Source organism: Ascaphus truei, unplaced genomic scaffold, assembly GCF_040206685.1.
Source record: "Ascaphus truei isolate aAscTru1 unplaced genomic scaffold, aAscTru1.hap1 HAP1_SCAFFOLD_1071, whole genome shotgun sequence".
NCBI lineage: Eukaryota > Metazoa > Chordata > Amphibia > Anura > Ascaphidae > Ascaphus > Ascaphus truei.
Window position 1 is genome coordinate 94,357 of NW_027453937.1, and position 24,703 is coordinate 119,059.

General features: G+C 43.6%; 1 protein-coding gene across 1 annotated transcript in view; it reads left to right on the top strand.

The window, feature by feature from the left end:
* Positions 1–24,435, top strand: part of LOC142475119 (unconventional myosin-IXb-like) — a 102,380-nt gene extending 77,945 nt beyond the window's left edge. Inside the window, 9 exon segments of the mRNA XM_075581132.1 lie at positions 15,811–15,863; positions 16,231–16,312; positions 16,660–16,843; positions 18,782–18,910; positions 19,813–19,918; positions 21,100–21,231; positions 22,128–22,251; positions 22,994–23,079; positions 24,182–24,435. Coding sequence (XP_075437247.1) covers positions 15,811–15,863; positions 16,231–16,312; positions 16,660–16,843; positions 18,782–18,910; positions 19,813–19,918; positions 21,100–21,231; positions 22,128–22,251; positions 22,994–23,038 — 855 coding nt within the window. The 3' untranslated portion in view covers positions 23,039–23,079; positions 24,182–24,435.
* The last annotated feature ends 268 nt before the right edge of the window (positions 24,436–24,703 follow it).

Below are 24,703 nucleotides of genomic sequence, written 5' to 3' on the forward strand. Positions count from 1 at the left end.
TGACTTTGGGCACTATTGCTGTGTACAAGCACTCCTAAATCCTTCTCCATCAAGGATTCCCCCAATTTATCCCCATTTAATTTGCAAGTCTCCTGTTTATTCTTGTTTCTCAAATGCATAACCTTACATTTATCTGTATTAAACCTCATCTGCCATTTACCTGCCCAAGTTTCCAGTCTCCCCAAGTCCTTCTGGAGAGAAAGTACATCCTGCTCTGATTCTACTACCTTACACAATTTAGTATCATCAGCAAAGATTGAGACTTTGCTCTCGATGCCAACCTCAAGGTCATTAACAAACAAGTTAAAAAGCAGGGGTCCTACACTGGCGACACACTTTATTCGAGCTCGGCTAGTCCCACGAATTCGGGTATACCCGGGTGTATTGAGGTTTGTGACTGTTTTCTGCCCGAGTGCATTGAGGTATTTTCCAGGCAGGGATTGAAGCATTTTATTCCCGCTGGCTGCAATACTGCACAGTATATATATATATACTGCATTACAATTCATGAATTTATGCCATCTGGTGGACACGCGAAGCATTGCAGCCTATTAAATCCTAATCATTATCATTTAACAGATCAGCCGCCCGTCAGCCAGGCATGAACCCAGGCTGGGAAGGCAAACACAACGGGGCTTGTCAGAGGTGAAGAGCGGCGCATTCCAGGTATCTGCCAGGTACATACTGGGTATTTGCTCGAATAAAGTGTGTCGGTGCAGTAGTACCGATCCCTGAGGTACTCCACTCACGACTTTAGCCCAACCTGAAAAAGTTCCATTTACGACAACTCTATGTTGTGTATCCTTCAACCAGTTTTCAATCCAGGTGCAAATATTTTTAGAGTCCAATTTGCTTTATTTTGTACATTAACCTCTTGTGTGGAACCGTATCAAAGCCTATGCAAAATCTAAGTAGATCACAATAATTTTGTATTTTCTATAAATACTTTTTAGTGTAATTTTCAATCCCCAATATAATAGTGGTTGGATGGTAATGTTAATATAATATCCGTCTTACCAGGTACAAGGAGATGGTGTCTGAGAAGAGCAGACACGAAGCCCTTGAACGAGAAGAGGAGCATAAATGGAGACATGACAACTCCGATGGAGTGCAGAAGGCAGAAGAAGAGGAGAAAGGAGGGAGAAGGCAGAACGAGGTGGGGCAGGGGGAAGCAGAGGTGATGCCCGAGAAGGAGAATCCAGGGGAGAGCCTAGAGAGCAAGGAGAAGCTGACAGAGTAAGGACCTGCAGATATGTGGCATATCGGTCTGTGTGTACTTGTATCTGTATGATTCACTTATCAGAGAGAGTGACTGAGCATGGACTTCCCTTCCATCCATTGCCCATTTATTGTAAGATAAGATCTTGTTTGCCTTTGCAGTTACTGCATGACTTTGGGCACTATTGCTGTGTACAAGCACTCCTAAATCCTTCTCCATCAAGGATTCCCCCAATTTATCCCCATTTAATTTGCAAGTCTCCTGTTTATTCTTGTTTCTCAAATGCATAACCTTACATTTATCTGTATTAAACCTCATCTGCCATTTACCTGCCCAAGTTTCCAGTCTCCCCAAGTCCTTCTGGAGAGAAATTACATCCTGCTCTGATTCTACTACCTTACACAATTTAGTATCATCAGCAAAGATTAAGACTTTGCTCTCGATGCCAACCTCAAGGTCATTAACAAACAAGTTAAAAAGCAGGGGTCCTAGTACCGATCCCTGAGGTACTCCACTCACGACTTTAGCCCAACCTGAAAAAGTTCCATTTACGACAACTCTATGTTGTGTATCCTTCAACCAGTTTTCAATCCAGGTGCAAATATTTTTAGAGTCCAATTTGCTTTATTTTGTACATTAACCTCTTGTGTGGAACCGTATCAAAGCCTATGCAAAATCTAAGTAGATCACAATAATTTTGTATTTTCTATAAATACTTTTTAGTGTAATTTTCAATCCCCAATATAATAGTGGTTGGATGGTAATGTTAATATAATATCCGTCTTACCAGGTACAAGGAGATGGTGTCTGAGAAGAGCAGACAGGAAGCCCTTGAACGAGAAGAGGAGCATAAATGGAGACATGACAACTCAGATGGAGTGCAGAAGGCAGAAGAAGAGGAGAAAGGAGGGAGAAGGCAGAACGAGGTGGGGCAGGGGGAAGCAGAGGTGATGCCCGAGAAGGAGAATCCAGGGGAGAGCCTAGAGAGCAAGGAGAAGCTGACAGAGTAAGGACCTGCAGATATGTGGCATATCGGTCTGTGTGTACTTGTATCTGTATGATTCACTTATCAGAGAGAGTGACTGAGCATGGACTTCCCTTCCATCCATTGCCCATTTATTGTAAGATAAGATCTTGTTTGCCTTTGCAGTTACTGCATGACTTTGGGCACTATTGCTGTGTACAAGCACTCCTAAATCCTTCTCCATCAAGGATTCCCCCAATTTATCCCCATTTAATTTGCAAGTCTCCTGTTTATTCTTGTTTCTCAAATGCATAACCTTACATTTATCTGTATTAAACCTCATCTGCCATTTACCTGCCCAAGTTTCCAGTCTCCCCAAGTCCTTCTGGAGAGAAAGTACATCCTGCTCTGATTCTACTACCTTACACAATTTAGTATCATCAGCAAAGATTAAGACTTTGCTCTCGATGCCAACCTCAAGGTCATTAACAAGCAAGTTAAAAAGCAGGGGTCCTAGTACCGATCCCTGAGGTACTCCACTCACGACTTTAGCCCAACCTGAAAAAGTTCCATTTACGACAACTCTATGTTGTGTATCCTTCAACCAGTTTTCAATCCAGGTGCAAATATTTTTAGAGTCCAATTTGCTTTATTTTGTACATTAACCTCTTGTGTGGAACCGTATCAAAGCCTTTGCAAAATCGAAGTAGATCACAATAATTTAGTATTTTCTATAAATACTTTTTAGTGTAATTTTCAATCCCCAATATAATAGTGGTTGGATGGTAATGTTAATATAATATCCGTCTTACCAGGTACAAGGAGATGGTGTCTGAGAAGAGCAGACAGGAAGCCCTTGAACGAGAAGAGGAGCATAAATGGAGACATGACAACTCCGATGGAGTGCAGAAAGCAGAAGAAGAGGAGAAAGGAGGGAGAAGGCAGAACGAGGTGGGGCAGGGGGAAGCAGAGGTGATGCCCGCGAAGGAGAATCCAGGGGAGAGCCTAGAGAGCAAGGAGAAGCTGACAGAGTAAGGACCTGCAGATATGTGGCATATCGGTCTGTGTGTACTTGTATCTGTATGATTCACTTATCAGAGAGAGTGACTGAGCATGGACTTCCCTTCCATCCATTGCCCATTTATTGTAAGATAAGATCTTGTTTGCCTTTGCAGTTACTGCATGACTTTGGGCACTATTGCTGTGTACAAGCACTCCTAAATCCTTCTCCATCAAGGATTCCCCCAATTTATCCCCATTTAATTTGCAAGTCTCCTGTTTATTCTTGTTTCTCAAATGCATAACCTTACATTTATCTGTATTAAACCTCATCTGCCATTTACCTGCCCAAGTTTCCAGTCTCCCCAAGTCCTTCTGGAGAGAAAGTACATCCTGCTCTGATTCTACTACCTTACACAATTTAGTATCATCAGCAAAGATTAAGACTTTGCTCTCGATGCCAATCTCAAGGTCATTAACAAACAAGTTAAAAAGCAGGGGTCCTAGTACCGATCCCTGAGGTACTCCACTCACGACTTTAGCCCAACCTGAAAAAGTTCCATTTACGACAACTCTATGTTGTGTATCCTTCAACCAGTTTTCAATCCAGGTGCAAATATTTTTAGAGTCCAATTTGCTTTATTTTGTACATTAACCTCTTGTGTGGAACCGTATCAAAGCCTATGCAAAATCTAAGTAGATCACAATAATTTTGTATTTTCTATAAATACTTTTTAGTGTAATTTTCAATCCCCAATATAATAGTGGTTGGATGGTAATGTTAATATAATATCCGTCTTACCAGGTACAAGGAGATGGTGTCTGAGAAGAGCAGACAGGAAGCCCTTGAACGAGAAGAGGAGCATAAATGGAGACATGACAACTCCGATGGAGTGCAGAAAGCAGAAGAAGAGGAGAAAGGAGGGAGAAGGCAGAACGAGGTGGGGCAGGGGGAAGCAGAGGTGATGCCCGCGAAGGAGAATCCAGGGGAGAGCCTAGAGAGCAAGGAGAAGCTGACAGAGTAAGGACCTGCAGATATGTGGCATATCGGTCTGTGTGTACTTGTATCTGTATGATTCACTTATCAGAGAGAGTGACTGAGCATGGACTTCCCTTCCATCCATTGCCCATTTATTGTAAGATAAGATCTTGTTTGCCTTTGCAGTTACTGCATGACTTTGGGCACTATTGCTGTGTACAAGCACTCCTAAATCCTTCTCCATCAAGGATTCCCCCAATTTATCCCCATTTAATTTGCAAGTCTCCTGTTTATTCTTGTTTCTCAAATGCATAACCTTACATTTATCTGTATTAAACCTCATCTGCCATTTACCTGCCCAAGTTTCCAGTCTCCCCAAGTCCTTCTGGAGAGAAAGTACATCCTGCTCTGATTCTACTACCTTACACAATTTAGTATCATCAGCAAAGATTGAGACTTTGCTCTCGATGCCAACCTCAAGGTCATTAACAAACAAGTTAAAAAGCAGGGGTCCTACACTGGCGACACACTTTATTCGAGCTCGGCTAGTCCCACGAATTCGGGTATACCCGGGTGTATTGAGGTTTGTGACTGTTTTCTGCCCGAGTGCATTGAGGTATTTTCCAGGCAGGGATTGAAGCATTTTATTCCCGCTGGCTGCAATACTGCACAGTATATATATATATACTGCATTACAATTCATGAATTTATGCCATCTGGTGGACACGCGAAGCATTGCAGCCTATTAAATCCTAATCATTATCATTTAACAGATCAGCCGCCCGTCAGCCAGGCATGAACCCAGGCTGGGAAGGCAAACACAACGGGGCTTGTCAGAGGTGAAGAGCGGCGCATTCCAGGTATCTGCCAGGTACATACTGGGTATTTGCTCGAATAAAGTGTGTCGGTGCAGTAGTACCGATCCCTGAGGTACTCCACTCACGACTTTAGCCCAACCTGAAAAAGTTCCATTTACGACAACTCTATGTTGTGTATCCTTCAACCAGTTTTCAATCCAGGTGCAAATATTTTTAGAGTCCAATTTGCTTTATTTTGTACATTAACCTCTTGTGTGGAACCGTATCAAAGCCTATGCAAAATCTAAGTAGATCACAATAATTTTGTATTTTCTATAAATACTTTTTAGTGTAATTTTCAATCCCCAATATAATAGTGGTTGGATGGTAATGTTAATATAATATCCGTCTTACCAGGTACAAGGAGATGGTGTCTGAGAAGAGCAGACACGAAGCCCTTGAACGAGAAGAGGAGCATAAATGGAGACATGACAACTCCGATGGAGTGCAGAAGGCAGAAGAAGAGGAGAAAGGAGGGAGAAGGCAGAACGAGGTGGGACAGGGGGAAGCAGAGGTGATGCCCGAGAAGGAGAATCCAGGGGAGAGCCTAGAGAGCAAGGAGAAGCTGACAGAGTAAGGACCTGCAGATATGTGGCATATCGGTCTGTGTGTACTTGTATCTGTATGATTCACTTATCAGAGAGAGTGACTGAGCATGGACTTCCCTTCCATCCATTGCCCATTTATTGTAAGATAAGATCTTGTTTGCCTTTGCAGTTACTGCATGACTTTGGGCACTATTGCTGTGTACAAGCACTCCTAAATCCTTCTCCATCAAGGATTCCCCCAATTTATCCCCATTTAATTTGCAAGTCTCCTGTTTATTCTTGTTTCTCAAATGCATAACCTTACATTTATCTGTATTAAACCTCATCTGCCATTTACCTGCCCAAGTTTCCAGTCTCCCCAAGTCCTTCTGGAGAGAAATTACATCCTGCTCTGATTCTACTACCTTACACAATTTAGTATCATCAGCAAAGATTAAGACTTTGCTCTCGATGCCAACCTCAAGGTCATTAACAAACAAGTTAAAAAGCAGGGGTCCTAGTACCGATCCCTGAGGTACTCCACTCACGACTTTAGCCCAACCTGAAAAAGTTCCATTTACGACAACTCTATGTTGTGTATCCTTCAACCAGTTTTCAATCCAGGTGCAAATATTTTTAGAGTCCAATTTGCTTTATTTTGTACATTAACCTCTTGTGTGGAACCGTATCAAAGCCTATGCAAAATCTAAGTAGATCACAATAATTTTGTATTTTCTATAAATACTTTTAGTGTAATTTTCAATCCCCAATATAATAGTGGTTGGATGGTAATGTTAATATAATATCCGTCTTACCAGGTACAAGGAGATGGTGTCTGAGAAGAGCAGACAGGAAGCCCTTGAACGAGAAGAGGAGCATAAATGGAGACATGACAACTCCGATGGAGTGCAGAAGGCAGAAGAAGAGGAGAAAGGAGGGAGAAGGCAGAACGAGGTGGGGCAGGGGGAAGCAGAGGTGATGCCCGAGAAGGAGAATCCAGGGGAGAGCCTAGAGAGCAAGGAGAAGCTGACAGAGTAAGGACCTGCAGATATGTGGCATATCGGTCTGTGTGTACTTGTATCTGTATGATTCACTTATCAGAGAGAGTGACTGAGCATGGACTTCCCTTCCATCCATTGCCCATTTATTGTAAGATAAGATCTTGTTTGCCTTTGCAGTTACTGCATGACTTTGGGCACTATTGCTGTGTACAAGCACTCCTAAATCCTTCTCCATCAAGGATTCCCCCAATTTATCCCCATTTAATTTGCAAGTCTCCTGTTTATTCTTGTTTCTCAAATGCATAACCTTACATTTATCTGTATTAAACCTCATCTGCCATTTACCTGCCCAAGTTTCCAGTCTCCCCAAGTCCTTCTGGAGAGAAAGTACATCCTGCTCTGATTCTACTACCTTACACAATTTAGTATCATCAGCAAAGATTAAGACTTTGCTCTCGATGCCAACCTCAAGGTCATTAACAAGCAAGTTAAAAAGCAGGGGTCCTAGTACCGATCCCTGAGGTACTCCACTCACGACTTTAGCCCAACCTGAAAAAGTTCCATTTACGACAACTCTATGTTGTGTATCCTTCAACCAGTTTTCAATCCAGGTGCAAATATTTTTAGAGTCCAATTTGCTTTATTTTGTACATTAACCTCTTGTGTGGAACCGTATCAAAGCCTATGCAAAATCTAAGTAGATCACAATAATTTAGTATTTTCTATAAATACTTTTTAGTGTAATTTTCAATCCCCAATATAATAGTGGTTGGATGGTAATGTTAATATAATATCCGTCTTACCAGGTACAAGGAGATGGTGTCTGAGAAGAGCAGACAGGAAGCCCTTGAACGAGAAGAGGAGCATAAATGGAGACATGACAACTCCGATGGAGTGCAGAAGGCAGAAGAAGAGGAGAAAGGAGGGAGAAGGCAGAACGAGGTGGGGCAGGGGGAAGCAGAGGTGATGCCCGAGAAGGAGAATCCAGGGGAGAGCCTAGAGAGCAAGGAGAAGCTGACAGAGTAAGGACCTGCAGATATGTGGCATATCGGTCTGTGTGTACTTGTATCTGTATGATTCACTTATCAGAGAGAGTGACTGAGCATGGACTTCCCTTCCATCCATTGCCCATTTATTGTAAGATAAGATCTTGTTTGCCTTTGCAGTTACTGCATGACTTTGGGCACTATTGCTGTGTACAAGCACTCCTAAATCCTTCTCCATCAAGGATTCCCCCAATTTATCCCCATTTAATTTGCAAGTCTCCTGTTTATTCTTGTTTCTCAAATGCATAACCTTACATTTATCTGTATTAAACCTCATCTGCCATTTACCTGCCCAAGTTTCCAGTCTCCCCAAGTCCTTCTGGAGAGAAAGTACATCCTGCTCTGATTCTACTACCTTACACAATTTAGTATCATCAGCAAAGATTAAGACTTTGCTCTCGATGCCAACCTCAAGGTCATTAACAAACAAGTTAAAAAGCAGGGGTCCTAGTACCGATCCCTGAGGTACTCCACTCACGACTTTAGCCCAACCTGAAAAAGTTCCATTTACGACAACTCTATGTTGTGTATCCTTCAACCAGTTTTCAATCCAGGTGCAAATATTTTTAGAGTCCAATTTGCTTTATTTTGTACATTAACCTCTTGTGTGGAACCGTATCAAAGCCTATGCAAAATCTAAGTAGATCACAATAATTTAGTATTTTCTATAAATACTTTTTAGTGTAATTTTCAATCCCCAATATAATAGTGGTTGGATGGTAATGTTAATATAATATCCGTCTTACCAGGTACAAGGAGATGGTGTCTGAGAAGAGCAGACAGGAAGCCCTTGAACGAGAAGAGGAGCATAAATGGAGACATGACAACTCCGATGGAGTGCAGAAGGCAGAAGAAGAGGAGAAAGGAGGGAGAAGGCAGAACGAGGTGGGGCAGGGGGAAGCAGAGGTGATGCCCGAGAAGGAGAATCCAGGGGAGAGCCTAGAGAGCAAGGAGAAGCTGACAGAGTAAGGACCTGCAGATATGTGGCATATCGGTCTGTGTGTACTTGTATCTGTATGATTCACTTATCAGAGAGAGTGACTGAGCATGGACTTCCCTTCCATCCATTGCCCATTTATTGTAAGATAAGATCTTGTTTGCCTTTGCAGTTACTGCATGACTTTGGGCACTATTGCTGTGTACAAGCACTCCTAAATCCTTCTCCATCAAGGATTCCCCCAATTTATCCCCATTTAATTTGCAAGTCTCCTGTTTATTCTTGTTTCTCAAATGCATAACCTTACATTTATCTGTATTAAACCTCATCTGCCATTTACCTGCCCAAGTTTCCAGTCTCCCCAAGTCCTTCTGGAGAGAAATTACATCCTGCTCTGATTCTACTACCTTACACAATTTAGTATCATCAGCAAAGATTAAGACTTTGCTCTCGATGCCAACCTCAAGGTCATTAACAAACAAGTTAAAAAGCAGGGGTCCTAGTACCGATCCCTGAGGTACTCCACTCACGACTTTAGCCCAACCTGAAAAAGTTCCATTTACGACAACTCTATGTTGTGTATCCTTCAACCAGTTTTCAATCCAGGTGCAAATATTTTTAGAGTCCAATTTGCTTTATTTTGTACATTAACCTCTTGTGTGGAACCGTATCAAAGCCTATGCAAAATCTAAGTAGATCACAATAATTTAGTATTTTCTATAAATACTTTTTAGTGTAATTTTCAATCCCCAATATAATAGTGGTTGGATGGTAATGTTAATATAATATCCGTCTTACCAGGTACAAGGAGATGGTGTCTGAGAAGAGCAGACAGGAAGCCCTTGAACGAGAAGAGGAGCATAAATGGAGACATGACAACTCCGATGGAGTGCAGAAGGCAGAAGAAGAGGAGAAAGGAGGGAGAAGGCAGAACGAGGTGGGGCAGGGGGAAGCAGAGGTGATGCCCGAGAAGGAGAATCCAGGGGAGAGCCTAGAGAGCAAGGAGAAGCTGACAGAGTAAGGACCTGCAGATATGTGGCATATCGGTCTGTGTGTACTTGTATCTGTATGATTCACTTATCAGAGAGAGTGACTGAGCATGGACTTCCCTTCCATCCATTGCCCATTTATTGTAAGATAAGATCTTGTTTGCCTTTGCAGTTACTGCATGACTTTGGGCACTATTGCTGTGTACAAGCACTCCTAAATCCTTCTCCATCAAGGATTCCCCCAATTTATCCCCATTTAATTTGCAAGTCTCCTGTTTATTCTTGTTTCTCAAATGCATAACCTTACATTTATCTGTATTAAACCTCATCTGCCATTTACCTGCCCAAGTTTCCAGTCTCCCCAAGTCCTTCTGGAGAGAAATTACATCCTGCTCTGATTCTACTACCTTACACAATTTAGTATCATCAGCAAAGATTAAGACTTTGCTCTCGATGCCAACCTCAAGGTCATTAACAAACAAGTTAAAAAGCAGGGGTCCTAGTACCGATCCCTGAGGTACTCCACTCACGACTTTAGCCCAACCTGAAAAAGTTCCATTTACGACAACTCTATGTTGTGTATCCTTCAACCAGTTTTCAATCCGGGTGCAAATATTTTTAGAGTCCAATTTGCTTTATTTTGTACATTAACCTCTTGTGTGGAACCGTATCAAAGCCTATGCAAAATCTAAGTAGATCACAATAATTTAGTATTTTCTATAAATACTTTTTAGTGTAATTTTCAATCCCCAATATAATAGTGGTTGGATGGTAATGTTAATATAATATCCGTCTTACCAGGTACAAGGAGATGGTGTCTGAGAAGAGCAGACAGGAAGCCCTTGAACGAGAAGAGGAGCATAAATGGAGACATGACAACTCCGATGGAGTGCAGAAGGCAGAAGAAGAGGAGAAAGGAGGGAGAAGGCAGAACGAGGTGGGGCAGGGGGAAGCAGAGGTGATGCCCGAGAAGGAGAATCCAGGGGAGAGCCTAGAGAGCAAGGAGAAGCTGACAGAGTAAGGACCTGCAGATATGTGGCATATCGGTCTGTGTGTACTTGTATCTGTATGATTCACTTATCAGAGAGAGTGACTGAGCATGGACTTCCCTTCCATCCATTGCCCATTTATTGTAAGATAAGATCTTGTTTGCCTTTGCAGTTACTGCATGACTTTGGGCACTATTGCTGTGTACAAGCACTCCTAAATCCTTCTCCATCAAGGATTCCCCCAATTTATCCCCATTTAATTTGCAAGTCTCCTGTTTATTCTTGTTTCTCAAATGCATAACCTTACATTTATCTGTATTAAACCTCATCTGCCATTTACCTGCCCAAGTTTCCAGTCTCCCCAAGTCCTTCTGGAGAGAAATTACATCCTGCTCTGATTCTACTACCTTACACAATTTAGTATCATCAGCAAAGATTAAGACTTTGCGATCGATGCCAACCTCAAGGTCATTAACAAACAAGTAAAAAAGCAGGGGTCCTAGTACCGATCCCTGAGGTACTCCACTCACGACTTTAGCCCAACCTGAAAAAGTTCCATTTACGACAACTCTATGTTGTGTATCCTTCAACCAGTTTTCAATCCAGGTGCAAATATTTTTAGAGTCCAATTTGCTTTATTTTGTACATTAACCTCTTGTGTGGAACCGTATCAAAGCCTATGCAAAATCTAAGTAGATCACAATAATTTTGTATTTTCTATAAATACTTTTTAGTGTAATTTTCAATCCCCAATATAATAGTGATTGGATGGTAATGTTAATATAATATCCGTCTTACCAGGTACAAGGAGATGGTGTCTGAGAAGAGCAGACAGGAAGCCCTTGAACGAGAAGAGGAGCATAAATGGAGACATGACAACTCCGATGGAGTGCAGAAGGCAAAAGAAGAGGAGAAAGGAGGGAGAAGGCAGAACGAGGTGGGGCAGGGGGAAGCAGAGGTGATGCCCGCGAAGGAGAATCCAGGGGAGAGCCTAGAGAGCAAGGAGAAGCTGACAGAGTAAGGACCTGCAGATATGTGGCATATCGGTCTGTGTGTACTTGTATCTGTATGATTCACTTATCAGAGAGAGTGACTGAGCATGGACTTCCCTTCCATCCATTGCCCATTTATTGTAAGATAAGATCTTGTTTGCCTTTGCAGTTACTGCATGACTTTGGGCACTATTGCTGTGTACAAGCACTCCTAAATCCTTCTCCATCAAGGATTCCCCCAATTTATCCCCATTTAATTTGCAAGTCTCCTGTTTATTCTTGTTTCTCAAATGCATAACCTTACATTTATCTGTATTAAACCTCATCTGCCATTTACCTGCCCAAGTTTCCAGTCTCCCCAAGTCCTTCTGGAGAGAAATTACATCCTGCTCTGATTCTACTACCTTACACAATTTAGTATCATCAGCAAAGATTAAGACTTTGCTCTCGATGCCAACCTCAAGGTCATTAACAAACAAGTTAAAAAGCAGGGGTCCTAGTACCGATCCCTGAGGTACTCCACTCACGACTTTAGCCCAACCTGAAAAAGTTCCATTTACGACAACTCTATGTTGTGTATCCTTCAACCAGTTTTCAATCCAAGTGCAAATATTTTTAGAGTCCAATTTGCTTTATTTTGTACATTAACCTCTTGTGTGGAACCGTATCAAAGCCTATGCAAAATCTAAGTAGATCACAATAATTTAGTATTTTCTATAAATACTTTTTAGTGTAATTTTCAATCCCCAATATATTAGTGGTTGGATGGTAATGTTAATATAATATCCGTCTTACCAGGTACAAGGAGATGGTGTCTGAGAAGAGCAGACAGGAAGCCCTTGAACGAGAAGAGGAGCATAAATGGAGACATGACAACTCCGATGGAGTGCAGAAGGCAGAAGAAGAGGAGAAAGGAGGGAGAAGGCAGAACGAGGTGGGGCAGGGGGAAGCAGAGGTGATGCCCGAGAAGGAGAATCCAGGGGAGAGCCTAGAGAGCAAGGAGAAGCTGACAGAGTAAGGACCTGCAGATATGTGGCATATCGGTCTGTGTGTACTTGTATCTGTATGATTCACTTATCAGAGAGAGTGACTGAGCATGGACTTCCCTTCCATCCATTGCCCATTTATTGTAAGATAAGATCTTGTTTGCCTTTGCAGTTACTGCATGACTTTGGGCACTATTGCTGTGTACAAGCACTCCTAAATCCTTCTCCATCAAGGATTCCCCCAATTTATCCCCATTTAATTTGCAAGTCTCCTGTTTATTCTTGTTTCTCAAATGCATAACCTTACATTTATCTGTATTAAACCTCATCTGCCATTTACCTGCCCAAGTTTCCAGTCTCCCCAAGTCCTTCTGGAGAGAAATTACATCCTGCTCTGATTCTACTACCTTACACAATTTAGTATCATCAGCAAAGATTGAGACTTTGCTCTCGATGCCAACCTCAAGGTCATTAACAAACAAGTTAAAAAGCAGGGGTCCCAGTACCGATCCCTGAGGTACTCCACTCACGACTTTAGCCCAACCTGAAAAAGTTCCATTTATGACAACTCTATGTTGTGTATCCTTCAACCAGTTTTCAATCCAGGTGCAAATATTTTTAGAGTCCAATTTGCTTTATTTTGTACATTAACCTCTTGTGTGGAACCGTATCAAAGCCTATGCAAAATCTAAGTAGATCACAATAATTTAGTATTTTCTATAAATACTTTTTAGTGTAATTTTCAATCCCCAATATATTAGTGGTTGGATGGTAATGTTAATATAATATCCGTCTTACCAGGTACAAGGAGATGGTGTCTGAGAAGAGCAGACAGGAAGCCCTTGAACGAGAAGAGGAGCATAAATGGAGACATGACAACTCCGATGGAGTGCAGAAGGCAGAAGAAGAGGAGAAAGGAGGGAGAAGGCAGAACGAGGTGGGGCAGGGGGAAGCAGCGGTGATGCCCGAGGAGGAGAATCCAGGGGAGAGCCTAGAGAGCAAGGAGAAGCTGACAGAGTAAGGACCTGCAGATATGTGGCATATCGGTCTGTGTGTACTTGTATCAGTATGATTCACTTATCAGAGAGAGTGACTGAGCATGGACTTCCCTTCCATCCATTGCCCATTTATTGTAAGATAAGATCTTGTTTGCCTTTGCAGTTACTGCATGACTTTGGGCACTATTGCTGTGTACAAGCATTCCTAAATCCTTCTCCATCAAGGATTCCCCCAATTTATCCCCATTTAATTTGCAAGTCTCCTGTTTATTCTTGTTTCAAAAATGCATAACCTTACATTTATCTGTATTAAACCTCATCTGCCATTTACCTGCCCAAGTTTCCAGTCTCCCCAAGTCCTTCTGGAGAGAAATTACATCCTGCTCTGATTCTACTACCTTACACAATTTAGTATCATCAGCAAAGATTGAGACTTTGCTCTCGATGCCAACCTCAAGGTCATTAACAAACAAGTTAAAAAGCAGGGGTCCCAGTACCGATCCCTGAGGTACTCCACTCACGACTTTAGCCCAACCTGAAAAAGTTGCATTTACAACAACTCTATGTTGTGTATCCTTCAACCAGTTTTCAATCCAGGTGCAAATATTTTTAGAGTCCAATTTGCTTTATTTTGTACATTAACCTCTTGTGTGGAACCGTATCAAAGCCTATGCAAAATCTAAGTAGATCACAATAATTTTGTATTTTCTATAAATACTTTTTAGTGTAATTTTCAATCCCCAATATAATAGTGGTTGGATGGTAATTTTAATATAATATCCGTCTTACCAGGTACAAGGAGATGGTGTCTGAGAAGAGCAGACAGGAAGCCCTTGAACGAGAAGAGGAGCATAAATGGAGACATGACAACTCCGATGGAGTGCAGAAGGCAGAAGAAGAGGAGAAAGGAGGGAGAAGGCAGAACGAGGTGGGGCAGGGGGAAGCAGAGGTGATGCCCGCGAAGGAGAATCCAGGGGAGAGCCTAGAGAGCAAGGAGAAGCTGACAGAGTAAGGACCTGCAGATATGTGGCATATCGGTCTGTGTGTACTTGTATCTGTATGATTCACTTATCAGAGAGAGTGACTGAGCATGGACTTCCCTTCCATCCATTGCCCATTTATTGTAAGATAAGATCTTGTTTGCCTTTGCTGTTACTGCATGACTTTGGGCACTATTGCTGTGTACAAGCACTCCTAAATCCTTCTCCATCAAGGATTCCCCCAATTTATCCCCATTTAATTTGCAAGTCTCCTGTTTATTCTTGTTTCTCAAATGCATAACCTTACATTTATCTGTATTAAACCTCATCTGCCATTAACCTGCCCAAGTTTCCAGTCTCCCCAAGTCCTTCTGGAGAGAAAGTACATCCTGCTCTGATTCTACTACCTTACACAATTTAGTATCATCAGCAAAGATTGAGACTTTGCTCTCGATGCCAACCTCAAGGTCATTAACAAACAAGTTAAAAAGCAGGGGTCCCAGTACCGATCCCTGAGGTACTCCACTCACGACTTTAGCCCAACCTGAAAAAGTTCCATTTATGACAACTCTATGTTGTGTATCCTTCAACCAGTTTTCAATCCAGGTGCAAATATTTTTAGAGTCCAATTTGCTTTATTTTGTACATTAACCTCTTGTGTGGAACCGTATCAAAGCCTATGCAAAATCTAAGTAGATCACAATAATTTAGTATTTTCTATAAATACTTTTTAGTGTAATTTTCAATCCCCAATATATTAGTGGTTGGATGGTAATGTTAATATAATATCCGTCTTACCAGGTACAAGGAGATGGTGTCATCAGCCAAGATTGAGACTTTGCTCTCGATGCCAACCTCAAGGTCATTAACAAACAAGTTAAAAAGCAAGGGTCCCAGTACCGATCCCTGAGGTACTCCACTCACGACTTTAGCCCAACCTGAAAAAGTTCAATTTACGACAACTCTATGTTGTGTATCCTTCAACCAGTTTTCAATCCAGGTGCAAATATTTTTAGAGTCCAATTTGCTTTTAACCTCTTGTGTGGAACCGTATCAAAGCCTATGCAAAATCTAAGTAGATCACAATAATTTAGTATTTTCTATAAATACTTTTTAGTGTAATTTTCAATCCCCAATATAATAGTGGTTGGATGGTAATGTTAATATAATATCCGTCTTTCCAGGTACAAGGAGATGGTGTCTGAGAAGAGCAGACAGGAAGCCCTTGAACGAGAAGAGGAGCATAAATGGAGACATGACAACTCCGATGGAGTGCAGAAGGCAGAAGAAGAGGAGAAAGGAGGGAGAAGGCAGAACGAGGTGGGGCAGGGGGAAGCAGCGGTGATGCCCGAGGAGGAGAATCCAGGGGAGAGCCTAGAGAGCAAGGAGAAGCTGACAGAGTAAGGACCTGCAGATATGTGGCATATCGGTCTGTGTGTACTTGTATCTGTATGATTCACTTATCAGAGAGAGAGGCTGAGCATGGACTGGTCATGTCTGCGATATGTTTCCTGTATAGTAATATATATTTTTCCTTACTAAAGGAATGTATATTTATTTATAATACATCCACCTTCAAAATGCAGAAGTATGTATATGAATTTGTACATGCATACAAATAAATGTGTGTGTGTGTCTGTGTATGCATACAAATAGGGGGTATATATACACATCTGTGCAAGGGGGTTGAAATACATGGATGAGGGGGGGGGGGGTTGGAAATACAAGCAGGGTGTGTGTATATATGTGTGTTGTTTCACCTTCCAGGCACAAACTCCAGAGGAACCCGTCCAAGATCAGCGAAGCCAGCACCATCCAGAGCTCCTGCGACTTGGCGGGAGGGAGGAAGGTACATAGGGAGGGGGAGGGAGGAAGTTATATCAGGGGGAAGGGAGGGAGGAAGGTACATCAGGGGGGAGGGAGGGAAGAGTGTGAGCTGTGTGACGTGTCAAACCCTCTTGCAGCGCTCACATGTTACACCCCCCATTCTCTCACCCCATCCTCAACCGCAACCCGCTTCTGTCTCACCCTCCATTCTCACTCGCCCCCTTTCTCTCTCGCCCCACCCTTTTCTCTCCCCCCCACCCTCCCTTCTCTTTTGCCCCGGCCTTCTCTCTCGCCCCGACCTTCTCAATCCTCTTGGGTAACAGAGGGAACATCTCCTTGTTGCCGTGGTAACACTGATCCCTCCCTCAGAACCTGGGAAACCATCACTTCGGGGTGCACGTGGGGGACCTGATCAGTGAGACGTCCTCGGTGCCCGTTGTCATGGAGATGCTCTTAGAGTACCTGGAGATGTACGGCCTGCACACGGAGGGCATCTACCGGAAGTGTGGGGCAGCCAATCGCATGCGAGAGCTCAAACAGTCCCTGGAGAACGGTGCGCTGGGATTGTGAGGGAACCGGGGGAGGCACACATTTAGGCTGAGATTATACCATCTCCGACGGGGCGGCAGCGTGATCTGGTGATGTCATCCTATCGATGCCGCCAAGCGGCATGTTGAACTGCAGGCAGGAGACAAGCAGAGGAGACAGGGAGGTGTGGCGGAGGCGTGGCTGTGAGCGGTTCGCCCTCATTGGCTGAACCGCTCACGTGACACGGCCGTCTCCTGCTCAAAACAAAATTTCCTGTCTGCTCTCCAGTCTGCCGCCCTGCAGTTCCAGGCAGCGAGCGCGGAGTGCGAGGTATGTTTACCTTAATTGGATTGCAGCAATTTGTTTTTGAGCCGCGCAACGCTGCCGGACAATTTTGGTATAATCACGGCCTAAGGGACAAATAAGATATTATCATTTAAATGTGCAATCCCTGGCAGTTCACAATGAAACTACATTTTTGTAAAGAATGTCATTTTCCTGTAACATACAGTAACTGGGCTCAAAGCAAAACATTGGCTGCTGTCATTATTTGGGAAATAAAGCATTTAAAGGAGGGAGGATGCTTCTCAGCAGTGTTTACTCAACCTCTGGCCTCCCTGTGAGAGCCAATAAAGATAAGGGAGGAGGGGGCTTTGCCTGTGCAAACTCCTGTTCAGCACATGGTGAAATCAGACAAAAGGGAAGCCAGAGGAAATCGCCCCCCCCTCCCAAATCTCAGCTCATCGTGTTTACAAAGGAACTTGAAATAATGAATAATAAATACTTATAGGTGTTATATATTTTTGTTTTTTTAAAAAGGCATAAGTCACCCAGGTGTGACCCCTTAAACATCTCACGGTCAGTAGTACATTTTGGTCCTAGGAGGGACTGACCCTTTAAACAGTGGAATAATATACAGGCAGTCCTCGGTTATCCGACACAATGCGTTACTCAAAATGGCGTTGGATAGCGAAACGTTGTAAAGCGAAACACGTTTTCCCACAGGAACACTGTTTAAATGAAAGGTTCCGTTCCTGAAGGCATTTTTAACACTAAAATACACCAAATATTTTACACAGGCAATAAGATATGCAGCACACACATACATTATATAGTGTATATACTGTATTATATATATATATATATATAATATAACATAATAAATAATATATTATGTAATATAATATAATATTATATATATATGCTCTTACGACGCTTTGCAACGTTGTTTATGTGTATATATATATATATTTATACATACACACATACACATAAACAACGTTGCAAAGCATCGTAAGAGCGCTGGATAAGCCGTTTTGGCGTTGTAAAAATGAACATAGGTATGCATTGCATAGCGCTGGATAAGCCATTCGTTGTAAAGCGAAGCGCTGTAAAACGAGGACTGCCTGTAATCGTCTTTAACACATTTAATTACTCTTAACTTTTTTCCTGGCAGACTACACAACGACACACTTCAGCTTACCAAAATGTTTTCATAAGGCCAGGTCCCCGCTGGCTACTGCAGCGACCGCTGTGGCGGACGCTGCAGGGACAAGAGCCGCCCCACAATGGGGCCGGGCCCGCTGCGAGTTTTTGAGGTACACATGAAAATTGAGATAGGAACTAGCGACAGAGCGCTAGGCCACGCCCACCGGCGGTTAAGCCAATGAGGGTGAACCTGCCAGGTGATGTCATGGCCGCGCCCCAGTAATGCCCCCCCCCCCCTGTCTTTCCCCTTGCAGCTCTCTGTAGACCGGAGAATTCGCAGGTGCGTGCAGCGCAGGCAGCGTGGCCGCAGCCTAATACTTATTTTTGTGAGGAGAAAAAAAACAATATTTCCATGTATCTAAAATGTTTTCTCTGTATTTGTGCTCCGCGGATAGTGCCTATAAAAGGGTGATGGGGATCGGTCATTACAAGTCCTCTTGTTTTCTCACATGTTTTCTGTCTCCCTTCTGGACAGACCCCAGCTCTGTGAAACTGGATAATTACCCCATCCACGTCATCACTGGCATCCTGAAGCAGTGGTTGCGTGAGCTCCCGGAGCCACTCATGACCTTCGCTCAGTACAACGAGTTCCTACGAGCCGTGGGTAAGTGCAGAGAGGGAGGTAACCCTCCCTCTGTAGAGTCGCGGGGCTTAGTGACAAATTGCAGAGAGGATCTCCACTGCAGAACACGAAATCCTGGATGGGCAGGAGAGATCTACAGTACCTTTGTGCTTTATCCTATGGTGGGAGGCATAGACTCCATTGGCCAGAGATACTTTGTCACCCTGAGGTGAAAGGGAGCGATGCCGTATGCGCCTTATTTTTGGGTCACACTCAGTGGAACATCTACTCGGTCTGTTTCATTTTAATGTTGGAGGGACAGACTCCACCGGCTAAAAGTCCCTTTTGTTTGTGTCACTGTAGAAAGGGAGATATTGCATGGGCCATAGGCCTCTTATCTCTGTGTTAGACTTGGTGAACAGAAATCCTTTCAGTCTTTGTCACTCTGCTGGTGAAGCGACAGACTCAGTGGGCCATAAGTTATGTCTGTACGTCTGTCAGCTTCAAGTTGAGGGACAGACCACATGGGCCATAGGTCTCTCCTGTTTGTCACTGTCACCCAGTGGTTGGTGTGACACACTCCATGGGCCATAGGACTATTATGTCTGCCTCTTTTTACCAGGGGTACGGACTCTGGGTCAGGCTCAGTGGGACATGGGTGCCATCTGTCTGTGCCACTGTCACCTGCAGTGGGAATGACAGACGTCATGGTCCATAGTCCCCTTTGGTCTGTGATGCCCTGCAGTAGGAGAGTCAGACTCCAGGATCTGTGCCACACTAGACGAACAGACATTTACTTCTTTATCTCCACTAACCCTTGTAGCGCCTGAGGGGTCTGCCATGCACTGCAGAACAAGGTGTCCGGCCTCTCTAGCACTGAAGGTGTTTAGTAAACTTCTCCCACGTCTCCGTTACCCATCTATTGCTTTGCCTTCTCCCTTTAGAGCTCCCTGGGAAGCAGGAACAGCTGTGTGCCATCTACGAAGTTCTGGGACAGCTTCCCCAGGCCCATTACAACACTCTGGAGAGGCTGATCTTCCACCTTGTCAAGTAAGATGCAGGAGAGGTTGCAAACCCCTTTGTGTGATTGCAGGGGAGGATGCAGACCTGTAGTGCTCAATGTCAGTGTGCTGCTAGGAGTGTTCCTGGGCATACAGGAGCGGGCCCCAACTCTGTGTTCAAATGAGTCCCTCACTTGTCAGTGTATTGTTTTAATACACATAATATCATTTTAAATCTAAGATTTAATCAACCTAAATTCTGTGTGCATTTCCCCGGAGATAATCAGTCTGTAGACTTTCGTACACTTTCTAAATGGCTGTTTCCTCTCTTATAGACGTACGGATGAGGCCTGCATCAGAGAATCGGGGATTGTGTGTGTTATTTATTCCCAATACTGTATATATGTATTATTTATATGGCATTATATATATATATATATATATATATATATATATATATATATATATATATATATATATATATATATATATATATATATATATATATATATATATATATATACATATATATACACACACACACACACACACACACACACACACACACACACACACACACACACTTTGCCTTTAACCCTTTAATCCCAAGAGGACTTGCTAAGCAATAGCAAACCCAATGTATTGTCCCCCCCACAGATGGAGAGAATGTATTGCTTTGCACAGGGATTCCTTCCTGTGTCTTCCTGCATATAGTGAGGTGTGGCTGTGTAACCACAGGGCATTTTCCTCGTATCTGTAAGCAGTGCTGGCCGCTCAGGAATCACATTAGTTAGGAAGAATGTACAGATCCATTATAGCAAGGGTGCTCAACTCCAGTCCCGAAGCCCCCTCCCCCCCCCCCCCCAACAGGTCAGGTTTTCAGGATATCCCAGCTTGAGCACAGGTGGCTCAGTCGAAGCCTCTGATAGAGCCACCTGTGCTGAAGCAGGGACTGATTGAGCCACCTGTGCTGAAGCAGGGATATCCTGAAAACCGGACTTGTTGGGGGAGCTTGAGAATGGGAGCTGAGCCCCATTGCATTATAGGGAAGTGCAGAGATGAAGAGGTGCATGTTACAGTGCTCTAATAACTGGGCAGTGAGGGTCACACCTGGAAGGCTCCGTCTGCTAAGCAGCCCTGGAAACACGGGCTCAGATAGCCCCATGCCTGCTGAGAGCCCAGCAGGGCAATGCATTGTGGGGCATTCTCTAACGCCACCCTATTTTGCAGAGTGGCTGTGATGGAAGATGCGAACCGCATGTCCTCAAATTCCTTGGCCATCATCTTCGCGCCCCGCCTCCTGCGCTGTCCAGCCAACTATGACCTACAGACCACCCTGAAGGAGGTTTCCAAAACCATCACGTAAGGTTTCGATTATGCCGGCGTTTTTTGGTAAAATCACAGCCTAATTCAGGCGCCCGCCTGTCCCTTTCCTTCCGCCCATTCAGGGCATGTTATTTATTTGCTTCGATATGAGCTGTTGAAATATTGAAGGACCGGGAAGTCAGAATGTCGCTCCCTCCCAGGCCCAGCGCAGTCTCAAAGTTACCGTCGTGATCTGCGCTGCTGCAGATTGAGACAATCAAGGGAGCAAAATACTGTTATGCGCTAAACTCGTGTAGGTTTTATTTGGGGGGGGGGGTTTCTGCCTTAAAAGAGGTAAAATCTTCTCGAGCAATTCAGCCCGGATAGGGGCCTTGGTCGGAGGCTGCACCCTTGTAAACGGATTAAGGGAAGGGGAGTCTAGTGGTTAATTCACTGCCTTTGAAGTGGGTGTGTAGTGCCGGCACCATGTGACCACCCAAAAACTGAGATAGTAAGCTCAGAAGACAAGCTCCTGTGTCTGACGCTGCGGTGTGTAGTACCGGATAAGACGACTTTCTCATATGATCTGCACAGTGATTCTGTCCTATCCCCGTGGGCCCTGCTGTCGCACTTCAGAGCTGTAATCTCTCGTGTTCTCATGTTTCCATAAGAAATGTTTTTGTTTTCCAGCTAATTGACCAAGTCGCAAACTAATGGTTTCCTGCCGAAGCATTCATTGGGAATACATTTGTGGGGTTTTTAAAGGGAACTTGGGGGAAATAATGAAATAAAACGGGGTGGATATTTTGAAGACTACGGTTTGCCCATCTCAGACGGGGTTAGGGATGCCACCTCTATTCACCCCTTCCTTGCCAGAGGGGTCAGGGACTTGTTATAAAGCAAGGGTTAAGTGGAAGGCGCTGTAACCCGATTGTCCTTGTGCTTCCCTGTAGGTGTGTGGAGATGCTGATTAAGGAGCAGATGAGGCAGTACATACTCAAAATTAAGGAGATTGGCATGATGAAAGCAGCAGAGACACAAGCGCTGTGCAGCCTGTCCCTGCTCAAACACAACACGGTGAGTACCCCAAAAAAGCCCTGCAATGTAATGTTTCTGTGGAGGAGGCAGTCACGCAGCCCCTTCTGTGGATGAGATTCCAGACACTCACACGGGGGAGGAGGGGGGGGGGGTTAGGGGTGGTGTCCCTCTAGATGTGGGGTCCCACACACACTCAGTGACCCCCTCCAAGATGGGATGGCGGAAACTCACATGGGGGCCCCCTCTGAGTTGGAATCCCAGAAACTCACACCCTTGCAGTTAGGGAGCTGCCCTTTAAAGTGGGAAGTTTCTCCTTGAGTCCCGGTCTAAAAGAACATATTGGAAGTTGGTGAAGTAGTGAGTCGTTGCTTCAGTGTTCAATGCTGGCTATAGAAGCATCTCCTGTATACGCCTGTATCCCCTTCCATGCATGGGAGGGGTTATACATAGATACATTTTTTTAATGAGTTAATTCTTGGGATATTTACATGCAAAACCCGACTTCCACAGCAGTATTCTGCTCCCTGAAGACAGTTTCTTTTTCTCTGACAGCCTTGGCCTGTACATTTAGGATTTATTTCTCCTTATGAAGGGATCCTGGTTGCTCCACACCGCCCTCTCCCTTGCACGCCTGGAATTGCTTCTCCCGCGGTTTGGAGCACAAGTTGGGTTTCCCTGTGATAAGAGTGGAATCCAATAATACTTGTCACATATTTATTTTAGTATAGCTATCAAAGTTTAATTTGACTAAATACCAATATTACATTCATTTTTTTTTTAGGTGGAATGCGCCCCGAAGGGATCTCCGTGTTCTAATATTCTCTGAATATATCCCAGGTAGCACACACCTCTCTATATTAATACTCGGTGAGTTATGTCTGTCTATCTCTCTGTCTATTTCTCAGTCTATGTGTCTGTCAGTCAGTCTGTCTCTGTCTGTGTGTCTGTCTGTGTCTCTCTGTGTGTCTGTCTCTCAGGCTCTCTTTGTGTGTGTCTCTCTGTGTGTGTGTGTGTGTTTGTGTCTCTCTCTCTCTGTCTCTTTCTTTCTGTCTCTCTGTGTCTCTCGCTCTGTGTGTGTGTGTGTCTCTCTCTCTGTCTCTCTCTGTGTGTGTCTCTTTCTCTCTCTGTGTCTCTCTCTCTGTGTTTCTCTTTCTCTCTCTCTGTGTCTCTTTGTGTCTCCCTCTCTCTCTGTGTCTCTCTGCGTGTGTGTGTCTCTCTCTCTGTGTGTGTGTGTCTCTCTCTCTGTCTCTCTCTGTGTGTGTCTCTTTCTCTCTCTGTGTCTCTCTCTGTGTTTCTCTTTCTCTCTCTCTGTGTCTCTTTGTGCCTCTCTCTCTCTCTCTCTCTCTGTGTGTGTCTCTGTGTGTGTCTCTCTCTCTCTGTGTGTGTTAGAATCACGGCTAGGCTCCGCCCCCTGACGCGGTACACGGCGGTGCCCGCAGCGTGCGCAGACCCCTTTCTGCGCGTGTGCGCCAGCCAACCAGAACAACTTATTTAAGGAATGAATCCATAAATAAATCAATGAATTGGGCACGTATCAATGCACACCAAGGGAGGAGAATGAAGTATCAATATATCAGAAAATATTTTAATTCCCATTCAATGTTCATACCCCTTGGATGGACTGGATCTAAGGTGAAAATCCAATACATTTCTCTTCGATTGAGGAAATTAAGTCTGTCTCCTCCCCTGGTATGTGGAGACACATGTTCCAAACCAGAGAAATTAACATTAATTATACCGCCTTGCAAACAGCTTGAGAAATGTCTGGATACTGGATGAGACAGATCATGTCTTGTGATTACACCGAACATGTTCAGATATCCTAGTTTTCAAGGGTCTGATTGTACGACCCACGTAACGTTTGCCGCAACCACACCAAAGTGTGTAAACGACAAAACTTGTATGACAATTAATAAAAGTTTGAATTTTATAACAGTTTTTTGACTGTGCGCTTTTTACTTTTTTAAAGGTCTGGCATACTGACAGAAATTACAATGGCCGCAACAGAAAAACCCATTGGGGCTGCCACGGATATGACTACTCACTAATGGACTGAAATACACTTGGGGAAATCGATGATACAATCGTTTTAGCTTTTTTGAAGACTATTCTTGGTCCTTCTTGCAGAATACGTCTAAGATCTGCATCTAGTTTTAATATGTCCCAATGGTTTTTTTATGATGGTACGGATTTGGTTAGCTTGTTTATTAAATTGTGTAATGAATAAAGGTTTCTGAAACCCTGTTTGATGTCTTTATTGTGAGTTTTTATAACAAACTAAATATTGTTCTATCAGTGAATCTAGCTTGTTCAAATGCGGATTGTATATCATCCATGGCGACCATGAGGTCCGCCACCGGACAAAATCTTGTCGCCCGTGGCGATCGGGTTTGTTGACCACTGTGTATTAATACATATATAAAATCAATGTCAATCTCTCCTGAGCTTGTGTTGAACGGAGTACATTTATAGCGTGACCCATGTCATTGTC